Raw genomic sequence first — 20,991 nt, 5'->3', positions numbered from 1 at the left:
ATTAGAATCCGGCACTCAGGGAACCCACCACCACCATCCATCATTGTCATCACTGCTCCATATAGAGTCCTATCACCGTTGCCATCACCCCGAAACGAGAGTCGTCCCTCCGTGGAGACATGCCGGGCGGTCTAGAATAGCCAGCCGCTCCATCCGAGCTGCGCGTCCGCCGGTCTGGAGCCCTCCTGCTGACATCATCTCCCGCTCTACGCAATCGATCACGGCGGGGTTCCGCCGCCTCTATTTGCCATCTGATTCTTCTCTGCGCCTCTGATCTTCTGCTCTTTGCTTTCCGCCGCTCCTGGTCGGATCCATCTTCACAGCGGAGCGCAATGGTGCGGAGCTCAACATAATCTACCAATGTTCTTGCTTGGATAGTTCAAGCAACAGAGATCATAGATGCTCCGAAAATCTTTGAGATGGGCTTTCGTGCTTGCCCTTACTCCAGAATCCCTCATATTTATACATACACATATATATATAACCCATAGTTATTAGTGAATCTGGATGTTCCTGTTCTGAGTTAGTGCAAGAGGCTGGCTGCTGTGTTGTTACCCTCTTCTCACCCTTTGCTCACCCATCCTTACCGCCCTCACCATCTGCCTTATCGTTTCCCCATCTCAGCATTCCCCACTGGTCACTCATCTGGCAGAATACACTCCCAATTGTGGCAAGTATACACCATAAGATGGATTCCTCTACTTTCACTAGAACATACATGGCCCAGTTGTTCACACTGAGAGAAGAGTTGCTCTGCTCTATCTCCATATTCTTCTGTTTCTCCTGTTGGGTCACTACCTAAATTCACTGGTGACATCTTTCTGGATCACTCAGCTGAAGTCCCTCCTACTGTTGGTTGAGAAGGGGGCATTGTGTGATGCTTTGACTGCTTCACCACCCAGGCAGAAACCCACTGATCTAGATTCTAGAACCAATCTACCTGTATATCCCACATTGGAATCCAGGCACTGTTGGCAACCTCTTCATTCTTTCCTGTGCAAGAGACTTTATACACTATTATTGTTTGGGGTTGAAAATCAAAAGAATGGGTGGAGAACCCCAAGGGATCCAATAAAGAAGCTGGCCTGCTGGAGTTAATGGATATCATCTGTGCATGATGTATTCAATTTAGACACTGAGTAGCCTGACTACCCACTGTGTCACTACAGCAAACAATGCAACCAACCCTCTGCTTTTTGGTGTATTGCCAGGGCTGCTGGTCAGTATCCGTGACAAGAGCATCCTCACTTAATTTATGTATGAATGTATGTACAGTACATATGTACCAAAATTCTGGAGAAAGATAGCATCAGTGACTTGGGACTACTCTTGTACACATTTCAAGGATCTTGTAACATTCTCTCACTGCCTGATGCACGCCCTCCTATTCTACTTGACTTGTTACTATTACCTCTGCAGCAACTATAAATCTAATACAGCTGCACGGGAGCTTAAAGCATTGATATGATTCATGACTGTCCAAACTATCCAGTCCATTTCAAGCTTGACATTGATCAAATGGCCACATTGTTCTCAATTCCTCACGGTCCTTGTCATTCTCCATACTTGCCATAATGGTTTTATAGAAATATTGATGAGCTTTCTTCACTCCCTCCCAGTGATCCTCAGACACCCAGCCATCCCCCTCCACTCCCAGGGTCTCAACCATATCCTGCCTAAACTCTAGCATCCCATTGTAGATACCAAGCTGTTCCTTGTAGGACCTCATCTCCTCCTGGCTCAAGGCCGGGATGGGACAGTTCTTCTTAAAGCCAAGCTTTTTCCACGCCTCTCTTAGCTGCATCAGTTCGTGGGTGAATGGTACAAACCCATCTCTCCACGTCTGATGGCAATAGCGAAATGGCCGGAGGAGTGTTTCATCAATTTTTCTGGTTTCTCCTAGACGTGGAGCCAGAAGGGCCCAGCCTAGTTCATATGCTTGGCTGCAAAGCATTTCCTCAGAAGACTCTGATGTGCCCTCAGGAGGGACCTTGGCAAAATCAGGTGCATCATCTGCATAGTAGAATGCTGGCTCAACACTGGCACATTGCCAATCAATAATCCCAGTCACGGTGGCGGGATCATCTTTAGAGATGAAAATATTTCTCTTGTGTAGATCTGGGTGGAAGAGGGTCGGTGTTGCATTAGATTTGATACCAGGTGTTGTAACAACTCAGAGAAGACAGCCTGGCCCACTTTGAGCAGCTCCAGATGCCGGTTCACGGAGCCTTGGTAGGATGCTTGCTGCTGACAGAGAATGGGATGATCGGCTGATGGCAGTCTCACAAGGCCGGAATCAATTAAAGCAGAGGCGTATGAAGAGAGGTTGCGCCCTAGGGAGTCAAAGTTAACAAGTGAAGCATGTGAATGGAAAGAAGATCATCTTTACATGGTCCTCTATTTGGTTCCTTGAATGTGTAGTATCTTGGTTCACCAACATTGCAATCCCAGTAGGTACTCCCTCTGCAATGCGGCCCAATGCAGTACTTAAGATCATTATCCAACTTTTGCTTGGAAGCAGCATCAAGAAATGAAGCATCAGCAAAATAAAGGCTGCCATATGCCAGAAAGTCAAGTTCAGATATTGGCAGAATACTTGTACAGATTGCTCCAATACACTTTACTTTCTTGTCTGATGGCATATCTGCCCATGCTTCCTGTAGTGGAACACCGCCGGCATGTTCCATGATAATGTATGCTGAGCCAATGGGATTGTTTGGATCATCACTCCAATCCAGAATGGCCAGGATAGGCACTTTGGTATTGCATTGCACTGCATGCACAAGTTAGTACTAGATTTCTCACAAGTATACTGAATTTCTCTTATGATAAGTAATTGTTGCAACTTCAGAGTTTGTCACATATCCTGCTGGTCCAGCAACAGATGTGGGAAATTTGACAACAACATGTCTACCATTGTTGGTTTTAATGATGAATGCTTTACTAAACCCACCCTCCAGCTTCTGGCAGCTTTCAATTGAGGTGCCAGAGGGGCAGAGTGAAAGTACTTTCTCACACAGGCGGTCGACATTGAATTCAATGTACCGCGCGTCGCGCTGCGGTTTGTCAAGATGTAGCCACCGACTGGCAGTGTAGGCAAACAGTGCTATATCATGTTGTCAGAATATGCTAATCAAGACTTAGAGTGGAACTTACATGTTGGAGACATGTTTGCTGACATTGCTGCTTGCGAGATACTACAAGTAGTACTCTGATGACGCAGCCCGCATGTTGCGTGTGTCCAGAGAAGTGGTGAAGTTCGGCCAGGCTGGATGAGTTTCAGACCTAGTTTTTCAAACAAGTAGAGAAGAGACATGCGGCATCTCACACCCATAATTGTTCCAAGGGCAATGTCGACAAGTTGACAGGACCACTTCTCACCATGGGGTTCAGTCTTTGGATCTTTCAAACATCGAGAGCGCTGTCAAAACACCAGAGCAGAAAATACAGGAAACAGCTCAGCCAACGCATAATTTTAGATCTGACCCCAACCTCCACACGCGACATAGTGGATGTGGCCTACGTGTAAACAAGCAACCTCCCATAATACAGATGAAGATTCTTGAATTTCTATTGTTCCTCTTTATGAGTTTCATACATCTTAAAATATTTGCTAGTTGACGCAGAATAGAGTCTTGGCATCAGAACCAGATTTTCTGATTTCTATCCAGTCCAAATCTTGTACTGGGATAGAATGAAATTGTAAATTGAGACAGGATTGGAAAGCTATTCTGTAGATCGGGATGGGAATAGGATTGTGAGTAATGAAACAGGTTCTAGGTTGTTGGAAAATCCCCATCCCATCCCAGTCCCAACAGTCAGTCTATACTGAATAGTAGAGCTGTTCCAAATAGCTTCAGAGATTCAATAACTTGATCCCAACAGCGCGAGGAGAGATGAGCTTTAGGGTTAAATGTGGGGTTATGCGACTTTGACAGTCCTTTCTTAATTATGAGACAATAAAACGCAAACTTTGGGACAAGTGCCATGGATATTGTCCAGTGTCCGGACTGTACTTGCATACATCCAAGATTATACCTTAACCCTTGAAGTACCTCATTACATTCGAGGCTGTCGTATTTGAGTCATTAGCGTTAGCATTGCGGGCGTACAGTCGACAATCATCATCGAGCACTTAACTACCAACAATATCGATTTGGTAACCATGTTTACTAAATAATGTATGCTGAGGATATCGAAGACCTAGTGTAAATGCCACAGTGCCTGGACTGATCCAAGGCTTGATATTGCGCTCTTGCAGCGCGCAGCCCGGTGTTACCCCAACTAAACTCAGTCCCTCCCACTAGCACCAGAAGGGGACTAGTTTTGATGATATCAGTAGGGGCTAGGCCTGGAAACGCAAGAGTCTCTACTCCGCACATTCAACCTCACTTCCACTCTGTGAGAGACAAGCCTTGGCTGACAATGCGAAATCACATCTTCTCCCTCCTACAAAAGATCAGTGCTCCGGGGAAACAAATAAGGCAGAATATACAGATCTCTTGTCGTGGTACTCTGTACACACTGAAGCAACACAGCCTGCTTTCCTTACTGGCTAATACAACATTGGCAAGCCCATCACTGACGACCAACTCTTTGAGTATACAAATGGAAACTTCCTTGTTAATGAGAGGTTCCAATTTGAACAATGTTATGTGAAGTCCAACCAGGATCCTCTCTGTGCTGTCGCTGCCGCAGCGGGAGGAGAAGCATCTCCCATTAATGCAGTTGAAAAGATGGAAGGTGGCTTCAGCAAGGCCATTTTAATGAAAAAAGAAAATGGAATGGAAATTATTGCAAAAATTCCATGTCGCAACTCTGGACCGGCGGTGTACACTACCAAATCAGAGGTAGCTATTTTGAAATACTGGATACAACTTATCTTGCATTCCACAACATTTGTCAACCTACCATGCATCTCATAGGGAGTCAACATACAAATGCTCTGGTCCCAAAAGTCTACACATGGTCCTCAGATCCTACGAACCACGTGGGTGCGGAATATATTATTATGGAGAGGGCAGCAGGTGTTCCTGTTTTCAAGATATGGAGCGAGATGTCTCAGTCCGGCAAACAGGAGCTCATCATCTACCTATCCAAAAAGAAACTGACAAGAGCTCAAAAAAACATACAACAGCCTAAGTACGCCAGTCCTCAACCGCCTGCTTGCCGCCCTTGTTCCCGCGAATTCAAGGGCCTTCCCGGAGCCTTCCCGGAACCTCTCTATCATGCACCCGAACCAATGCAGGTGGCTGAGATCTGTTTTTATGATGCCAAATAGACAGCAAGTCCTCATAATGGATGCCTTTGCAACGAGAATGGGGAAAGAAAACCCCTTTCCTGCCCGCCCTGCTGGGGAGCCACTCATCTTCCCCACAGCATGGTTGAACTGGCTTGTTAAGAGAAGACAGAACAAGTAGCATCTGATCTACTTAGAATGGGTGGCAATTTCTTTGCACGGCTTGCTGAGGAAGCTGTGGACTTGAAGAAGTACAACAATAAAGTTGTTCGCAGGGCGGTGCTGCCTTGTACTGAATCCTCTTATCAGGAAACTCTTACTGCTTATGACATGTTTGTGCTCCTTTGAGTTGGCCATAGGAACCTTCCTCCAGATTACTGATTTTGCTGAGATCCAGGTGGCGTGAGAAACATCTGGAGGCACCATCTCCACCAGATATACAGGCTTACAAGGCATTCTTGGTTTCTGTTGGTCGGGCAAAGAATGGTCGGATACATGATAGACCTGTGCCGGATACAATGGATGGGTTTCAAAGAAATTTTGAAGCAGGTTGGCAGCGGGAACGGAACTGCACATTTCCAGAGTCTGTAACTGTTACCATAAGAGAGGTCCGAGCTGCCCTTTCCAGATGACTGTGGCTTTCCGGGTTATTAATACCAGTGTTTTTAGTTCATCAAGAGCGACTTGATGAAGGAGATTGGCATAAAAGAGGGGGAGATGGAGAAGCATTACCTGTCCCCAGATGATATAAAGGCTGCTCTTGAATTCCTGTGGTGTAGGGACTATCTGGACTACAAGGGCCAATTCAGAGAACAGAGCAGAGTGGACCTGGCACATTCAATCCTTCTATATTGCTATACCTCAGCAAGAACAGGGGAAGTCCATGAGTCAACAGCACAAAGGGCCACAGCCTGCCATAAGAATGCCCAAGATGCAAGCGACAAGGATCTCACAGTGAAGGATGGACTTGAAGATAAGCAGGGCCTGGAGGCACTGGTGCTTTCCACATGCTATAAGGCGAGCTGCATTGTTGTTGGTTTTGCGGAGATAGCTGATTTATTGCCAGCATTTCAAACCTTCAGTTCAATGGGTTGAGGTGAGGTGATGCTTGTGCTCATGTATGAGAGGGAGTATGTGAAAGGACATTGGCGGAAGAAGAAATGGGACCTCCCAAAGCACATCTTCTATAAGATCTACAAGCAGAAGACTCTGCTTCTTGTAAACCTGCTTCTCTATTTCCTTCCATCAGCAACTGCTGACAATGCATTCTGCAACTACAAATCAGTTGATGAGCTTCTTGATTATGTTGACTGACTAGACAAATGGGAAGGGATGGAAAGTGTGAAGGTTGTACTCATTCATCTCAAGAAGAAGGTTATGGACATACCAGTATTCCAGCCATATAGGGAGCTATGCATTTCAAGTGCGATAGGGTCCGGGAGGGGCGCAGATGGGTTTTACAAAACATTTGCAGCTCTCAGTCGCAGGATGGGCAGCATTTGGAATTTCATGGTATGAGCGGAGATGGGTGTTGAACGAAGCAGGTAACTCAGCCTCTGATGATGCGCAATGCAAATAACTGACTCAACTGGTCCACCAGATAAGTGATATTCAGAGGTAGCAAGACAAAAGTTTGCAGGGCAAACAGACCGTGATATATATGGCAAACTTATGCTCATCCTCTCTCTGAGATTGACGGCCCGGCGACATTCCTTGGAATTGAGGCTCGCGAAGGGGCACATCAAGAATTTAGATTCAATGGCAGAGTATAGAAACCACTGAACCTCTGGCAATCACTGCCATCCAAGGAGGAGAGCAAGTTCCAAGAGAGGAGCGATATCCTTGCACTTGATACAGTCATTGATGAGCTCACCAGCACAATCACCATGGCCAAAGAAGAGGAGAAGCGGGAACTCTACTTGGAACAACGCCGATTGCGCAACCGAAAGCATCAGCTCTACACTGACACACTCCAAGAATTTCAGGAATCACATCCACGAAGGCCTGGAGAAACCACCAGAACAAATCCGGCCACCTCAACCTATTTCCATTATACCCGCCGCATTATGCTGGAACATGACGCCCTGGCTCGAATACTTCCAATGAGCGTCGAACTGCGAAGCCGTGAGGGCCGTGAAGCACTCCATGCAATGGAGGCCCTGTGCAAACAAGATTGCACTGTTGTCTATCGCACCAGTTTGGAGCCAATTGATTGGAAATGCATCTGTAAGCAGCAGATGGACAAGTGAGTTCTTTGATCAGACCTGTAATACATCAATGGTTTCGGCTAACTTGAGGCAAATAGATTGTATCCCCACCGAAGATGATCACACCTGTATAACTGCTATCGAGAGCACATCAGGAAGATGGATGGCAGTGAATCTGCTGAGCTATGCTTCAAATGCGATCTCTGGTTCCAGGGCAAGGAGAGCTGGAATAACCATTGCCAAGAGCACCTGGACAAGCCTGAGAACCTTCTCAGGTATGACTGGATCATATTCCACCAGGCTCCTATAAAGGCAGGATTCTGCGGCTTTTGCTTATGGGATACAGCCCTCCCCCGGCGCATCGTATGCGCCAATACATTCTTGACCCGGATCGCTCAGACCTTCGTGACCATTACAATGATCACCTCCGGAGAGTCCAGGAGAACCCGACCTGCAATCATCCAGTCTGCAGAGAAACATTTCCCTCGGTTGCAGATCTCCGACACCACCTTGTGGACTTCCACTGCGCTCCTTGATCCGAAGACGTAAAGCGGAAACGGGAAGTCCCATCAACATCAAAAATCCAAGAAAATACGGATTCTGGTCTGACCAAGGCTAAAAGGGGGAGAACTTCAGAGAATCCTGAGGACATCGCCAATGCTCAATGTCCGGTTTGCTCGAGAACCATTCATTGGTACCTTATTTCAGCAATATGCAAGAGGTAGAAGCTACATGACCTGCAAAGAAGAGCGACAACTCTGCAGAGCTCATCAGGTTAAGGAAGCACAAGAAGATTGGGTTCGATGCAGCTAACCCTCAATAGATTGGAATAATCTCTGTGAGCATCTGCAGAGTCATCGATTGCTTCTTCAACAGATCATCCAGTCACCATCACAATTCTTTTTCGAGAATTCTCTAGAACACAATATACAGGCGTTCCAAAAGAGGAGGAAAGATAGTCAAGGCAAGTCTGGTGTGCCGAAGCTCCCAGATTATCAGACCCATGGTTACAGGTCCTACAGCCCAAAGGCATATCATGTTCTGTGAGTCTGTCATTCAGCAGCCGTTTCCCTCCTACGGGTACTAACCCATCAAATAGAGGTGCTGAGATCGCGTGTCTGGTAGCAGATGATCTGGGAATTGCTGCTGTAACAAAGCCTCTGATCCGAAACTGCGGAGGGGTGGCAGATTATATTCCACAGGTCCTTGTGCCTGAGGTTCTTATTCAATTTATTGTGGAAGACATGGCTGTAAGTAGTGTACAAGCAAGGAGAGTCTTGGAGAAGAGCAGGGAACTTGGTGAGATACTCAATGAGGGGTGAACATACTATCTGGAAGACCAATGCAAGAGTTCGTTGCAAGATCTCTGGGAAAACTTGGGAGGCACAGCTTCATCTGCTCGGTCCCAATTACTGTGAAATCTCCCTAAAATGCAATCGCACGCAGGTCTCCACAAGCTCTACCTTTTCATAACAAGCACAGATCATTATCTCCAAGTTGTCATTACACTTGTTCACCTTCTCCAGATCCTTCCTTAGTCAATGATTGTCCTGCTCAGCTTTCTCGGCAACGTCCTTCCAGTACTGAATCTCCATCTGCACGTCACTGCTGTCCTCAGAAGGTTGTCACCCGCTGCTGTGGCACTCATTGGAAATAGACTCAAAATCCGTAGGAGCGGCGTAGAAGTGTGTTCCCACCCCTTTGCAAAGCAGCTCAAAAGCTCAAGTGGAGTGGACACTCAAGTGCTTCTGCAGAAGACCAGTAAAAGGAGCGTCCATTTCCGTCTTCCGCACTATCCACTGATAGGCATCATGTGCCTCTGGCTTTAATCACATCTCTTCCGGAGGCACTGTAATACCTAAAGCTTTCTCTTTCTTAGTTGTTAGCCAATTTCCTTACTCTCATCATACTGCAACCTACCAATATGCTTGGATGGTGCTTGGCGGCATTCTTGCCTTCTTGCCCCGCGATTTATATTACCCCTTGATGGCATTTTCATAACTATGTCCTTTCACAGTACATAATCGACAAAGGTAAAGAGCACCAAGTGTAGACTTTATAGCTAAATCTATTTGATATTAATCATTGGCTATTACTGCAGCATTGTATAGGATACGGCGATGTTCACACGCAGGGTACCTTAGAATAGCATCTTTGCACGAGGCCACATCTCCCTTTGACGCTGGTCTATACTTGGTAGGGGCGTCAAATAACCTTTTGGATCCTGTCAGCCGAGAATGTCATCGGATCGGCGTCAATTTGTAGTCCGCTGTCGCTCGTTTAGTAGGACGAGGGGGTTGAATCCGCCACTAGCATCTCCGGTCAACGTATCGCAGTTGCCCTTTGGTGACGACGTCGATTCAGTGCATAAGTAATAGTTTCCACCATCATACTTCTTGTGGTTGCGTCCAATTTCTCTTTGGTACCTCTCCCATTCAATCCTCCATGTATCTAGGTAGTGCCTCTTTTGTGTCTTTTCCCAGATGAAATCTTCCACATCATAGTATCTTGCATCCGAATTGTAGATATAATAATCTTGAATCGCGAGGTCTAATTGTCTCCCAGCTTGCACCCAATCCTGTCGACCTAACCTTAAATTGATGTCTTTAAGTCTACTATTCTGCCTTCAAACCATGTTTATCCCCTTGTCCGTAGATTGAGGCACAATTAGCGTGGTTTCTAGTGTGTAATAGAATACGGAGAACTACACATCATAATTGATTGATATGGACTTATTACTGTATGCCAAGGTTTCAGTAACTATGGCCATGTTCTATTGGCCAACACAGAAAGTCTAAAAAGTATATTGCCCTGTTCCACTGCCTAACCATCTGGCCTAGCAAAGAGTATGAAAATCAAGCCAGCATTGTCCTTTCAAACAGAGATCTACATTCTTACATTCAACACAAGCTACCTGTGATCTTGGAGCTTGGATACTCTTCAAACAATGCATTGCAACTTTGTTGATGATTCCAGATGCTCTAGCCAATAGATTTGCATTTTGATTTGCAGTGAACTCTATGTAAGTAGTATGGTGTTTCATTGGTTTTTGGATCAATGCTAATCGCGAGTGTTGTATTCAAAAAAGACCACGCTAATTGTGCCTCAAACCTACGGACAAGGGGGATAGCTTCCACTTATGTTTAGTAGCCTTGTAGGCCCTTCGAGACACCCTTCTGCTCCATAGGAATTAAGATGTTCCATGCCGAGTCCTTGCCTTCTTCAGGGTCCCAGTCAAGCACAGGACCGTTCATTGGGTTGTTCCTCCAGATTCTTTCCCTTAACCACGGTTAGTCGGGCTGAATACTTAGGGATAAGGTATTAATGCGTCCCTCCGCTACGAATACCAATCGCTTCCCCGTATATCGGTAGACACTGTAACCATAATGGATACACCCGATTTCCATACCGGTGAGGCAACTCACTGCGACAAACCTGCCAGCTCAAACACAACCAAGCCAAGAAAAGCCCTTCTTAATCAACTCATCACACTCTCGGCCGCACAAGCAGAGGAGGAGGACATGCGGGCGGTGCTACAATACGCCCAGAAAAGAAGCAAATTCTATGGTCAATTTTACCGCCGACGGGAGGAGATCCAGCAGCTAGTAGCCTTCCACTGTGGGTTGACAGATCCTAGCTCGGTACGAGTGCCGGAACTGTTCAATGGAACAGAACTTGTATGGCCACATGGAACCTTTAACATGTGCATTCCCATATGCATCGACAGTGCTCGATCCGATGATGCTGGAAGACCGCTATCATCCAAGTTAGGATTTCGCGTGCCTCTACCATATAAGCTTGGTGAGGAACCATTCCCAGGGAACGTTGAGGAGAAGGTGCGGTCTGAGGCTGCAACATATATCTGGATTGGTGAAAACTGCCCGGATGTGCCAATCCCAGCACTACGAGGGTTTGGACTACCTGGTGGCCTTACTGTCAGTCTAAATATGCTCCTCCATTCTATCAAGAATACCATTGACTGATAGCGACAGTATAGTTCAGTGAACCCAGATCTGTTCCATTCTGGCAGAGGATCAAGGTTTTCATCTGGAGCTTCGCCCGTCGTTTGTATTACGGCTCGGGTTCTCATGCTAGTGGATATGTTCCATGCAAAAGAAGAGAGATCCTGGATCATGGCTATCTTTTGATGGATTGGATTGAGAATGATGATCTGCAAATGCTGTCTACCAAATTCTCCAAGCCACACACGGTTATGCAGGTCGAGAACCTTTATCGAGGCATGTCACAAATTATGATTTCCATGGCTAGAGTCTCACAACCTCGAATCGGCTCCTGGACCATTGATAACAGGGGTCAGATCACTCTAACCAATCGCCCCATGCTCTGCCATCTTCACCAGTTAGAGAACTGGTCAATTCCGAGTGATATTCCACGGAGCAGGACCTACACGAGTGCTGATAGTTTCTATCTTGATTTGCTTGCTGGTCATGATAACCGTCTGCGGTACCAGGGAAACGCTGCAACATCCGAGATCGATGCACGTGGACAGGCGACTGACCTTGTGCTTATGAGGGCACTGCTCCATCAATTCACCAATCGGCACCTTCGTGATGGTCCCTTCATCATGCAGTTAACCGACATGCATGATAGCAACATCCTGGTGGACAAGGACTGGAACATCAAATATGTCATTGATCTTGAATGGGCATGTTCTCTCCCGTTGGATGCCCTTCTGCCGCCGTTTTGGTTAACTGGAAAGACAGTTGATTGTCTGCACGGGGATGAGTATACTCGTTTCAAGGCTCAATACAGCAAGTTTGTGGAGATATTCGAGCAAGAAGAGAGGAGTACAGTGCTGCATCAGGATGGAAATTTCTACTCCCGGGGGGCAACCATGAGGACGGCTCTAGACGACGGTCGATATTGGTATTTGAATGCTCTGCAGTCCCCGAAGGGTCTGTTCAACATCTTCCGGAGGCATCTTCAAGCACGGTTTGATAAGGTGTCTGACAATGTACTCTGCGCAGGAGTATCCCCATTCTGGACACCAGGAATGACTTCATTCGTACAGTCAAAGCTGGATGACCATACACGGTATCTCCAAGAGGTTGTTGGTGTTTTTACTAGTGAAAAGAGCGGTAGACCATACTAGAAAGAGGAGTGGATGAACAATAAACATGATCCTCTATGATTTTCTGTTGCTCTCATGGCCGTTCCCCCCTTTTAACCCGCGCAGAACGTCCACTGCTGCTCAGCTGTTGGGCTGCTTCAGGGTTTGCTGTCATTGAAGTGACAAGTCTCTCAGCTATCCTTTCCTCCAGTGGTGCAGGTGGACTCCCATGTACCAGGGCAGATTCTGTCCTTGCTATGTCCCCCGCAACCCTACCAGCAGTATCGCTCGTTGAAGAACCATAGGTAGCAGCAATGCTATCACCCATGGATGCAATTGTGGATTGCTGAGAGCCGGATCGATGTCCTGAAGGGGCGCCGCCAGTGGTGGCAGTTGCAAGGCTTGAAGTGTCAGGGCTCCAGCGGCTGATTTCCTCAATTATTGGCTGGCTAACTGTGGTTCGACTCGAATCCGAGCGATGTTCCGCGGTGGACCGCGAGTCATCGGATGCGCGCGTGCGGCCAGTTTGGCTGGAAGCAGGCATGATCACGGAGCTGGTACCCTTGCTAGTATTTAACCGTGAAGTTCTAGAGAAGCACTGTGGACAAAATCCTTACCTTGGATATCGTGCAGGTAAAATTTGGCTTTCTCCCATTCCTGGGAATGTATATGAGCCTGAGAAGGAGCGAGCGATGCCCTTTATGAATTGCTGAGAATGGGGGACGTAGGGAAATTACGCAGCAATCTAGGTAGCAGGCCTATTGACGTAGGCCAGTTTGGGTTATTGGTTTACATGCAGGACGGCCCTGTCAACCACGGCACCCCGACCAACCTGGCGCATCTATCCTGGATCTGTTGCGAACAATCATCGGGGTAGGCTAATGGAACAATGATTTCTCCGGACAAATAGTGGCCTCAAGAGTGTAATCAGGAAGTAGGGGTATAAGATTGGATGATGGCTTTATACTCTCATGTTGATGCTCAAGTGAGGACATCGTGAATAGCAGACTACAAGCATTATCAACACACCCGAGCAGTGCTTCTCTTGGCAACCTACCTTGGTCAGAGCATCGCTGCCAAGCACTCCTGCCAGAGTCACATGACTTTGTGATGCTTGGACCGTGCTCGTTCTCTAAGCTCACACAACGATGAGAGGATCAGTTCTTCTAAACCACCTTTTTGTGCTCATCACTCTCGAGCATGACCAGAACCCGGCGCTTGCCGCGGGGCGAGATAACATACTCCGGGGCAAAGGAGGAAGAAACTAATATGCTCATTGCCCTTGAAGACTACGGCCAAACTGTCAAATACTTTTCTCATCTCCTCAAACAATCCGACTTGATCTGTAGAGCTGCTGCGCACCATCTCGGCATATCGCCCATGGAGTGTGAGCTCGATGCCTTCAAACACTGGTTGTATGGGAAATTCAATGTCTGTATTCCTATCCGCATTCGTGGTCGCAAGGAGGTGTTGATGCGGTTCCCCATACTGCACCGTGTTGGAGAATCATTTCGACCGGGCAATGCCGATGAGAAGATACGATGCGAAGCTATGCATGGCTGCAAGAAAATTGCCCCTCAGTACCTGTGCCTAAACTCTACGGATTTGCCCTGTCAACGGGTCAAAGTGTATGGCAGGGGATAGCTAGATCTAGAATCCACTGAACTAGCAGGTTCTCTTCAGCCTTTGTCAACTTGGTTGAATTTGCGCGTAGGCTGGTTCTTGCGGGCCGGCCATTGAGTCGATAGCGTAGAGTTGAATATGGGACTTCAAATAAGCGAGCAACGAATTGAGCGAACTTCTTGCTTTTTAATAGCAGATATCGCGAGTTCAAGTCTTCCCTCTATCTCTATAGAGTTTCTTGCATTTTTACTGCGAATTGGTGGCATATTCACGCGTTGAAATGGGCTAATTAGAAAATTGAAGATATTTTGATTTTGGAGAGCCGCTCGCGGGTGGATTACGTTACTTACATGTTTCGGGTGGCGTTACTTATAGATGAATAATCCTTACCCACTCTGTGTATAAATGGCCCTTCAAAGAGAATCATAAACAAGCGTGGGGTTTCCCCATACAAGGAAAGACTATGGAAAATTGCTCACACAAGCCACTGAGGATCAACTTCAAACACACGAGAACACCTTGATGCTATGCTGATTTGCTTCATGCGAGGGAACCCAAATTGAAGGGCAAGACCGATAAATATCGAAGCTTGAGAACACATGGTTAACTAAACAAAGATTAAGGCAAGAGTCCGGTTTCAACCAAGAACCTTGGCGAGAGCCAGAGGGCAAAGTGAGGGAGCCTCAGGACACATGGGACAAAAGGGCCGCTAACGGGAGTGGAAGTGGTGTGAGCTGTGTGCTGCTGCACCGCACCGCACCTGGAGCGGCAAACGGCCGGATGTAAAGTAGACTTGTCGAAGAAGAATTATTCGGGGTAAAAGACCTGGGGAGCTGGATGTAGGAGATAGGACATAGGACATCAGAAAGAGCTCAGGTGAGGCCAAGTGAGTGGTTGGAGTGATGGGAGGTGAAGGGCGAAAAATACAGATGATCTTGCGAATGTGCAAGGGCTGGTAATAGGCTGGAAAAGCGGCGAGGGGCGCTCGGTTGCATAACTAACTATGGGGGTGGCCGTATCTGTCTCCAGAGGCAGCGACAGAAAGGTGAATCACAGCAGGGATTCTCTGGTACATAGTTAGTTACCCACCACTGAATCGATCACCTGTCCCAAATACGTGGAACAAACAGGGGGTATGCCTGTCGAAAATTAGCATCACCGCCACATTGATCGACGGGCAACATGAGCTGTTGGCATCACCTGCACAGTTATCTACGCACTCTTCGTTCATAATCCACAGGATATGTGTATATCACAAGCTGGAAAAAAAAAGGCTTGAGTGGTAACAAGCATGGCTACAGAGTACAGGGTACCTCCTGTTTAGTTATGCATTCTTTTTGAAAATCCATCTATATTTTGGTTCGCAAGCCACTTTTTGGTACATCTGAAATACTCTTTAATGCTTTGCTTCAGGTCCAAGGGTCGTTCTATGGAATAAAGCTGAACTTTTAGATTGTTATTACTATGAGCTGGCTTGACAAACACAAATTTCCCTATTTGCAAAATTTCGCAGAGAATTCTCTGTGGTAACTAAATCCTCAAGGCATGCCTTTTGCTTGAGCTTCCATGAAGCAGGAGTTGTTCTTATTTGTGCCATTTTTCTTCCAAAGTGATGCATCGAAAATTAACAAGCAAATAAAATTGATTTGCTATGGACTGCCCTATCATGAAAGCATCCTTGATCCGAATGAAAAGGCAATCATGATAGCGAACTGAATACCAGTATATTTATTCAAACCCCGTCCCTAACTGGTATACATTTCTTTCATACTCTCCGGCCCAGTCACAGCCCAATAACCATACAGTGAACTGGACTTTCAATATATAGGTGGCGATCATGTTGCGAACAATTTACTATACTGGCTGGGAGGGCTTTGTCCATGCCCGCAGTTGTCACTGTAATCCCAAGCGATGGAGGCATCACCTCATTTGTTAACTATATAATTGCCTCCTGCGCCCTCCCAAATACCATACGATCTTCTATCACCCGCGTCCAGCAAGTCGCAAACAACCACTCGAATCAACATCTAAATACGAAAAACAATCGAAGGGAGGCCAAAATTCGCCCTGCAACGTAACTGCTTCACAGACCGGTTCCAAAAAAACGTGGACCTGATTGCTCCATAGTATATACACCAGCAGACATCGCCATATACAGCTTTCTCAGCAGCCATGTCAAGCTTTCCACGTCGCCCAGCACCAGTCGCACCAGGACATCGGCGATCCCGTGGTGGTGATATCGAAATGGCACCGATCAACCTGGGCGGCCCATCGAGAGGTGAAGTGGGCTACCGAGCCGCACGCTTTGGAACACAAGACAGAGACGATGAGTGGGTATGGCTCGGAAACAGTTCTGCGTGCATAGGAATGATTGTCTTAGTCGTGGTTGTGGTCGTGGCGGTCGTTCTTGGAGCCCTGATGGGGACGGGCAAGATCAAATCAGGAGGGAAAGAGTGGTAGTGCACCGGCCACGAAAGTCATGATTCATGGACTATGAGGAGCAGTTCAAAATAGGTGAGCTTTGATGCATCCAGTATTGGAGGCTTTTGACGCAATAATTGCTCTACGGCCGTGTGGCTCAATTCTTATATATATAACACGTCGCGGTCGCTGGTGGAAAGCGGTGTCGTAGATAGACAACAATCTGTTCGGGTTCATTTCCCCTGGACAGGTAAAAGAACAAACCATGGCTGGGTGGCTATATTCTGTCCACATTTGCAAGGATTGGTATCTTATATTTTGGATTGTTGCTGTGTTTTATAGTCCACACAGAATCTCATCTTTCTGCCAGTCTGCATAATTAGAATTGGGGAGACAAGGAGCATTGCTGTACAAGAGATGAAGCTCTTGTCCAGATTAGCTTCAAGATACTTCTTAACAATCTCTAGTTCTTCCACACTTATTTTGTAGAGTGGTGTGTGGCCAATACCTCTGTTCAGGTTGGATCCTTCAACCAGGTCGGTGGATGACATAATCAATCAATCAATCCAGCTCACCCCTCTGACACGTGACCTAGGTAGTTAGACCACTGTAGCAACCCTTCCGTAATAATATGACCAATGAACCGTCTGCACTAACACTATTGCTCATAATTTTCCCGCTAATTCCGGCTGCCCTTGAGGTAGAAAGTTGATAATAGGAAAAGGTAGGAAAAATGGTCCAAGTCATTCAAACTAAAGATGCTACATATACCCACTGGCCAGCCGCCCACGATTTCCCTTGTAACAATGCGCAGGTCCCCTTTCCAATTGGGTGTACGCAGTTACATCCTCTGAGCAGTGAGTTCGGTTTAATTTGTTTGCGATGGGTGAGACTGTGGATGCAAGGCCATTGTTACAACGTCACGCATCAGCACCGCTGATCCACTGCCATGCTGTCGACGCCGGAGCCACTGACGACCCCGCCGAACGTTTGACTGTCATTGAATGCCTAGAAGAATTACATTACAATGAAGTGGCGGTCCTGAAGACGGAGTTAGGCGGTCGTATCAACAAGCTTTCCAGTCTGCGATTGAAACTCGAGGAAGAGAGTGCAGAGCAACAGGCGGCAATAAAGCACGCAGAGAATAGGGAAAAGTCAAGGAAGAGCAGTGCACTCAAAAGGGCCTATTTGCGGGACATGGAGATTGCTTTCCTGAGACATGAACTTGAATATCAACAACAGATCAACAGCACCCTTGAAAAGTGGGGAGAGGAAGCACAAGAGGCACTGAAAATGATGCAGGAACGTGTGTTCAGCATCTCATTTATCAGCTTGATGATATGCATTGCAAAAAGGAGCAAATTGCCAACCAGGCTAGTTCTCTTGCGCGGATCAACACAGCACTGTCCAAGAAGAATGTAGCCATCCGGAAGGAGACAGAAGGGTTCAAGCAGGAAATGAATGTGATTCATAAGAGAGTACTAGATGCAATTGTTCATGAAAGAGAGAAGGCGGGCATTGCAAAGATTTAGTGTGACTTGGAGCGTGCCAAGTGTCGACAGTACAAGATGGGCCTGGGTGCCTTTGACAACACTGCCCGCGACGACAATGTCATGCGTGCCATGTCAGCACGTCCACCATGCACATCGAAATCTTATGAGCGTGAGCGGTGTATGAGATGCGGGAAGGGGCCAGGCACGCAAATCAAATTATCCAACAGGGGAAAAGCGAGATCAAATGGAGATGCGGGTGGCGAGCCTTGAGCAACAGAATCTTGCACTTCTAGCAGGCATTGATGGGCGTCGGGAGGAAAGTGACAGATTGAGGCAACTGAACCGGGAGCTCATTGCAAAAATATCACAAAGTAAAAAAATCATCGAGCACCTCTCGGAGCATTACAGTTTCGGTTTACCGGAGGAGTACCTGTGACAGGATGTCTTTGGAAGTGGCCTGTTAGGGGAGCTGATAAGATTGTCGCGGAACGTGGTGAACGAGTACGAAGGTTCAGGGAATTTCAATAGCTTAAGGTTCGCGGATAAGTACCTTGCTTTTAGACGACATCCACTGGAGTGGGAATTCCATTGCAAACCAAACCCATATCCATGGCCAGCTCCAGTCAAAAGTTCTGATTTCTACTCAGTCATGCATGCAGGAATGATAGTTGCCCAGTTGGTGCGGGGTAAAGCGAGAAAAGCAGTCACCCAACAAGACTCGAGTGCCATGGCCCTTTGAATAGAAATCCCCCTTCTTCACCCACCGACTTCTGAAATTTCTGAGTGATAATCATACATAATATATGATTGTCCCTTTCTCCATGTCACAAAACATTCCACTATACGGCGATATTAAGTATTCCAACATGTCCGGGAACACGCAGCCAACCTTGCGTCAAGGCATCATTGCTGAGCTGGAGGCGAAGAAGAGGGAACTCAGGAACTTCACTTACGCCAAAACGAATTAATCAGTTTCATAAACTCCCTTCGGCACCGGCATCAGGAGCTAGAACAGCTCACGACAAGTGCTCGGAAGGCCTTCGATGCTCGATCAACCGCGCAAGTTGGCCTCACTCTTGACCAAGAGATAGCCCAATATGAGACGGAGCTAGTCAATATCAACAACAGAATCTTCACCATTCAATCCTCCATTGAACTCCTTTCCCAGCCCTGACAAAAACCGGCAATAGTGGAATTCCGATCACTTTCTTCGAGGAAACACAACAAGGGTGCAGGCTGCGATGAATGTGGCCCCGATTAATGGCCAGTATACAAGACTTTCTGAAAGAGACAGACATTGTGCGAAGCCCTGGAGACTGATTTTTCGCTGGTGCATTGGTGGTGATATGTGGTTGCTTGGTTTCTCCAGATTATTTGCAGGCTTGCTATCACTCTTTTCAATGCTGTGTGTTTCTTTTTCAATGTGGAATTTCTCACACTCCTCATTAAATAACTCAAGCTCTTGAAGTTTTTTCTGCACTGCTTCTAGTTCAGGCTTATGTATCTCTAAGCCAAAGAAGTCATCCATTCTTCTCTGATAATGAATTCTCTCGTCCCCATAATGCTGATATTCGAGAACAGACCAGTATATATTCCCAAAATAAAGTGGTTGCAACAGTCCGTGTGCAATAAAAAGGTCTGGAGTCCTGAGGGTTTCCCTCCAAATCCCTGCCAGCGGGAGTTGATCGAGGTATCGGCATTCAGGATGATATTTTTTTTCGCGTCGCCTGGTCTCCATTTCAAAGTTGAACACAAAAGTCTCATAAATCAGCCGACTAGGCATTTTTGCAGATCCCACCAGTTCAAGCCCATCAAGCCAGGATGGAGGCACAAACATCTGAATGGGAATGGTGTGGCTCCATTCCCAATCCAACACAGAGACAATATTCAAGTCATCGTCAACCAATATATTGGCGGACCGTAGATCGCCATGCATCAAAATAAACGGGCCATGGTTATATTCAGGCCTTACCCACTTCATCAAAAACTGACGAGCTTCAAGCAGGCTGTAGATGTAAGCGCGGGCATCTGCCTGATGGTCGACACTGTCTCTCCGCTGATGAAAGTCGTCAAATAGAGTCTGATGGAGTGTATAGATGTAGTCGATGGTAGAGTGAAAAGTTTGATTGGGGCCGGTCAAGCAGGACGGCTTAATTCCTGCTAGGGTCTGGTCGTTCATTAACACAGAAAGTGGTCGATTGTGATCAAAAATCCAATTTTCATCTCTCTCATCCAATGTAAGAGCGCCAATTCGGTCAAATTTGTGCTGAAAAAGCTGGAGATAGATCTCACCAAGGTTGCCAAACAATTTTTGCATCTTTGAGGCTGGAAGGTTATGAACTTCCAAGTTGAAGAGTGACTTTCCTTCAACATAACCCAGCAGCATAAACGGGAGGCCCAGTGGGTTGTCATGTGTGATTGAATATCCATGTAAGCGCGGGAGAGGTATTGCTGTTCTTTCACAGAGGAATCTATGGCAGTTAAATTTTGTATTAGCCATAAGAAATGCCAGTACTTTAAACACATCCCCAGGTGAGTAAGATGGACAGCCTAACTCACTTCATTGTAGCAATTTCACCGCGCAGTTTTTCCTCTGGAAAAGCCAAGCGGGGCAGAATTGGAATTCGAACCATCCATCGTTCACCCGGTGTATTGTTGTCTTCTTCTGTAAATTCAACCGGAAAGCAGACATTGAACCCGCCTTTCTTCACGTCATCAAAGATGCGACAGCGCTTCTTCCCTGGGTGGAATGATGTTGCTAGTTCACAGACAGCAGATTGATCTATAGAGGCAATAAAGTCTTCCACCTCCTTCTTTATTCGGTGTTGAGTGATAAGATCCATTTCTAGACACAGCCTCTATGCAGCGCAATATTATCCTCTTTTCAAATGGTGGTTGGGGGTTTGCAATGAGGAAAATGGGAAAAATGCTTAATCC

General features: G+C 46.6%; 10 protein-coding genes across 10 annotated transcripts; 6 read left to right on the top strand and 4 right to left on the bottom strand.

Annotated features, from left to right (window-relative positions):
- Positions 1-1,498: 1,498 nt before the first annotated feature.
- On the bottom strand, positions 1,499-2,687 carry D8B26_002483 (uncharacterized protein; the record flags this gene model as incomplete). The annotated part of the gene is made up of 2 exons (XM_066123848.1): positions 1,499-2,118; positions 2,390-2,687. The coding sequence occupies 2 exons, from the start codon at positions 2,685-2,687 to the stop codon at positions 1,499-1,501; spliced, it is 918 nt and encodes a 305-aa protein (XP_065979923.1).
- A 114-nt stretch (positions 2,688-2,801) lies between these two features.
- Positions 2,802-3,181, bottom strand: D8B26_002482 (uncharacterized protein; the record flags this gene model as incomplete). The annotated part of the gene is made up of 2 exons (XM_066123847.1): positions 2,802-3,106; positions 3,157-3,181. The coding sequence occupies 2 exons, from the start codon at positions 3,179-3,181 to the stop codon at positions 2,802-2,804; spliced, it is 330 nt and encodes a 109-aa protein (XP_065979922.1).
- A 2,745-nt stretch (positions 3,182-5,926) lies between these two features.
- Positions 5,927-6,334, top strand: D8B26_002481 (uncharacterized protein; the record flags this gene model as incomplete). The annotated part of the gene is made up of 1 exon (XM_066123846.1): positions 5,927-6,334. The coding sequence occupies one exon, from the start codon at positions 5,927-5,929 to the stop codon at positions 6,332-6,334; it is 408 nt and encodes a 135-aa protein (XP_065979921.1).
- A 791-nt stretch (positions 6,335-7,125) lies between these two features.
- D8B26_002480 (uncharacterized protein) lies at positions 7,126-7,995 on the top strand (the record flags this gene model as incomplete). The annotated part of the gene is made up of 3 exons (XM_003066365.2): positions 7,126-7,465; positions 7,545-7,721; positions 7,793-7,995. The coding sequence occupies 3 exons, from the start codon at positions 7,126-7,128 to the stop codon at positions 7,993-7,995; spliced, it is 720 nt and encodes a 239-aa protein (XP_003066411.2).
- A 108-nt stretch (positions 7,996-8,103) lies between these two features.
- On the top strand, positions 8,104-9,279 carry D8B26_002479 (uncharacterized protein; the record flags this gene model as incomplete). The annotated part of the gene is made up of 3 exons (XM_066123845.1): positions 8,104-8,167; positions 8,270-8,489; positions 8,546-9,279. 3 exons carry the CDS (start codon positions 8,104-8,106, stop codon positions 8,766-8,768), a joined length of 507 nt encoding a protein of 168 aa, XP_065979920.1. The 3' UTR covers positions 8,769-9,279.
- Positions 9,280-10,832: 1,553 nt separating this feature from the next.
- D8B26_002478 (uncharacterized protein) lies at positions 10,833-12,559 on the top strand (the record flags this gene model as incomplete). The annotated part of the gene is made up of 2 exons (XM_003066364.1): positions 10,833-11,381; positions 11,444-12,559. 2 exons carry the CDS (start codon positions 10,833-10,835, stop codon positions 12,557-12,559), a joined length of 1,665 nt encoding a protein of 554 aa, XP_003066410.1.
- Positions 12,560-12,611: 52 nt separating this feature from the next.
- On the bottom strand, positions 12,612-13,061 carry D8B26_002477 (uncharacterized protein; the record flags this gene model as incomplete). The annotated part of the gene is made up of 1 exon (XM_066123844.1): positions 12,612-13,061. One exon carries the CDS (start codon positions 13,059-13,061, stop codon positions 12,612-12,614), a length of 450 nt encoding a protein of 149 aa, XP_065979919.1.
- A 2,904-nt stretch (positions 13,062-15,965) lies between these two features.
- D8B26_002476 (uncharacterized protein) lies at positions 15,966-16,818 on the top strand. Its single transcript, XM_066123843.1, has one exon. It carries the CDS (start codon positions 16,313-16,315, stop codon positions 16,598-16,600), a length of 288 nt encoding a protein of 95 aa, XP_065979918.1. The 5' UTR covers positions 15,966-16,312; the 3' UTR covers positions 16,601-16,818.
- A 469-nt stretch (positions 16,819-17,287) lies between these two features.
- On the bottom strand, positions 17,288-20,921 carry D8B26_002474 (uncharacterized protein). The gene is made up of 2 exons (XM_003066363.2): positions 20,614-20,921; positions 17,288-20,525 (listed from the first exon to the last, which is right to left on the bottom strand). The coding sequence occupies exons 1-2, from the start codon at positions 20,895-20,897 to the stop codon at positions 19,256-19,258; spliced, it is 1,554 nt and encodes a 517-aa protein (XP_003066409.2). The 5' UTR covers positions 20,898-20,921; the 3' UTR covers positions 17,288-19,255.
- Positions 17,444-18,204, top strand: D8B26_002475 (uncharacterized protein; the record flags this gene model as incomplete). Its single annotated transcript, XM_066123842.1, has 1 exon — positions 17,444-18,204. One exon carries the CDS (start codon positions 17,444-17,446, stop codon positions 17,981-17,983), a length of 540 nt encoding a protein of 179 aa, XP_065979917.1. The 3' UTR covers positions 17,984-18,204.
- Positions 20,922-20,991: the final 70 nt, after the last annotated feature.

The sequence above is a fragment of the Coccidioides posadasii genome, chromosome 1, assembly GCF_018416015.2.
Source record: "Coccidioides posadasii str. Silveira chromosome 1, complete sequence".
Lineage (NCBI taxonomy): Eukaryota > Fungi > Ascomycota > Eurotiomycetes > Onygenales > Onygenaceae > Coccidioides > Coccidioides posadasii.
The sequence above is the reverse complement of the archived record's forward strand: the minus strand, read 5'-3'. Positions and strand labels throughout refer to the sequence as shown.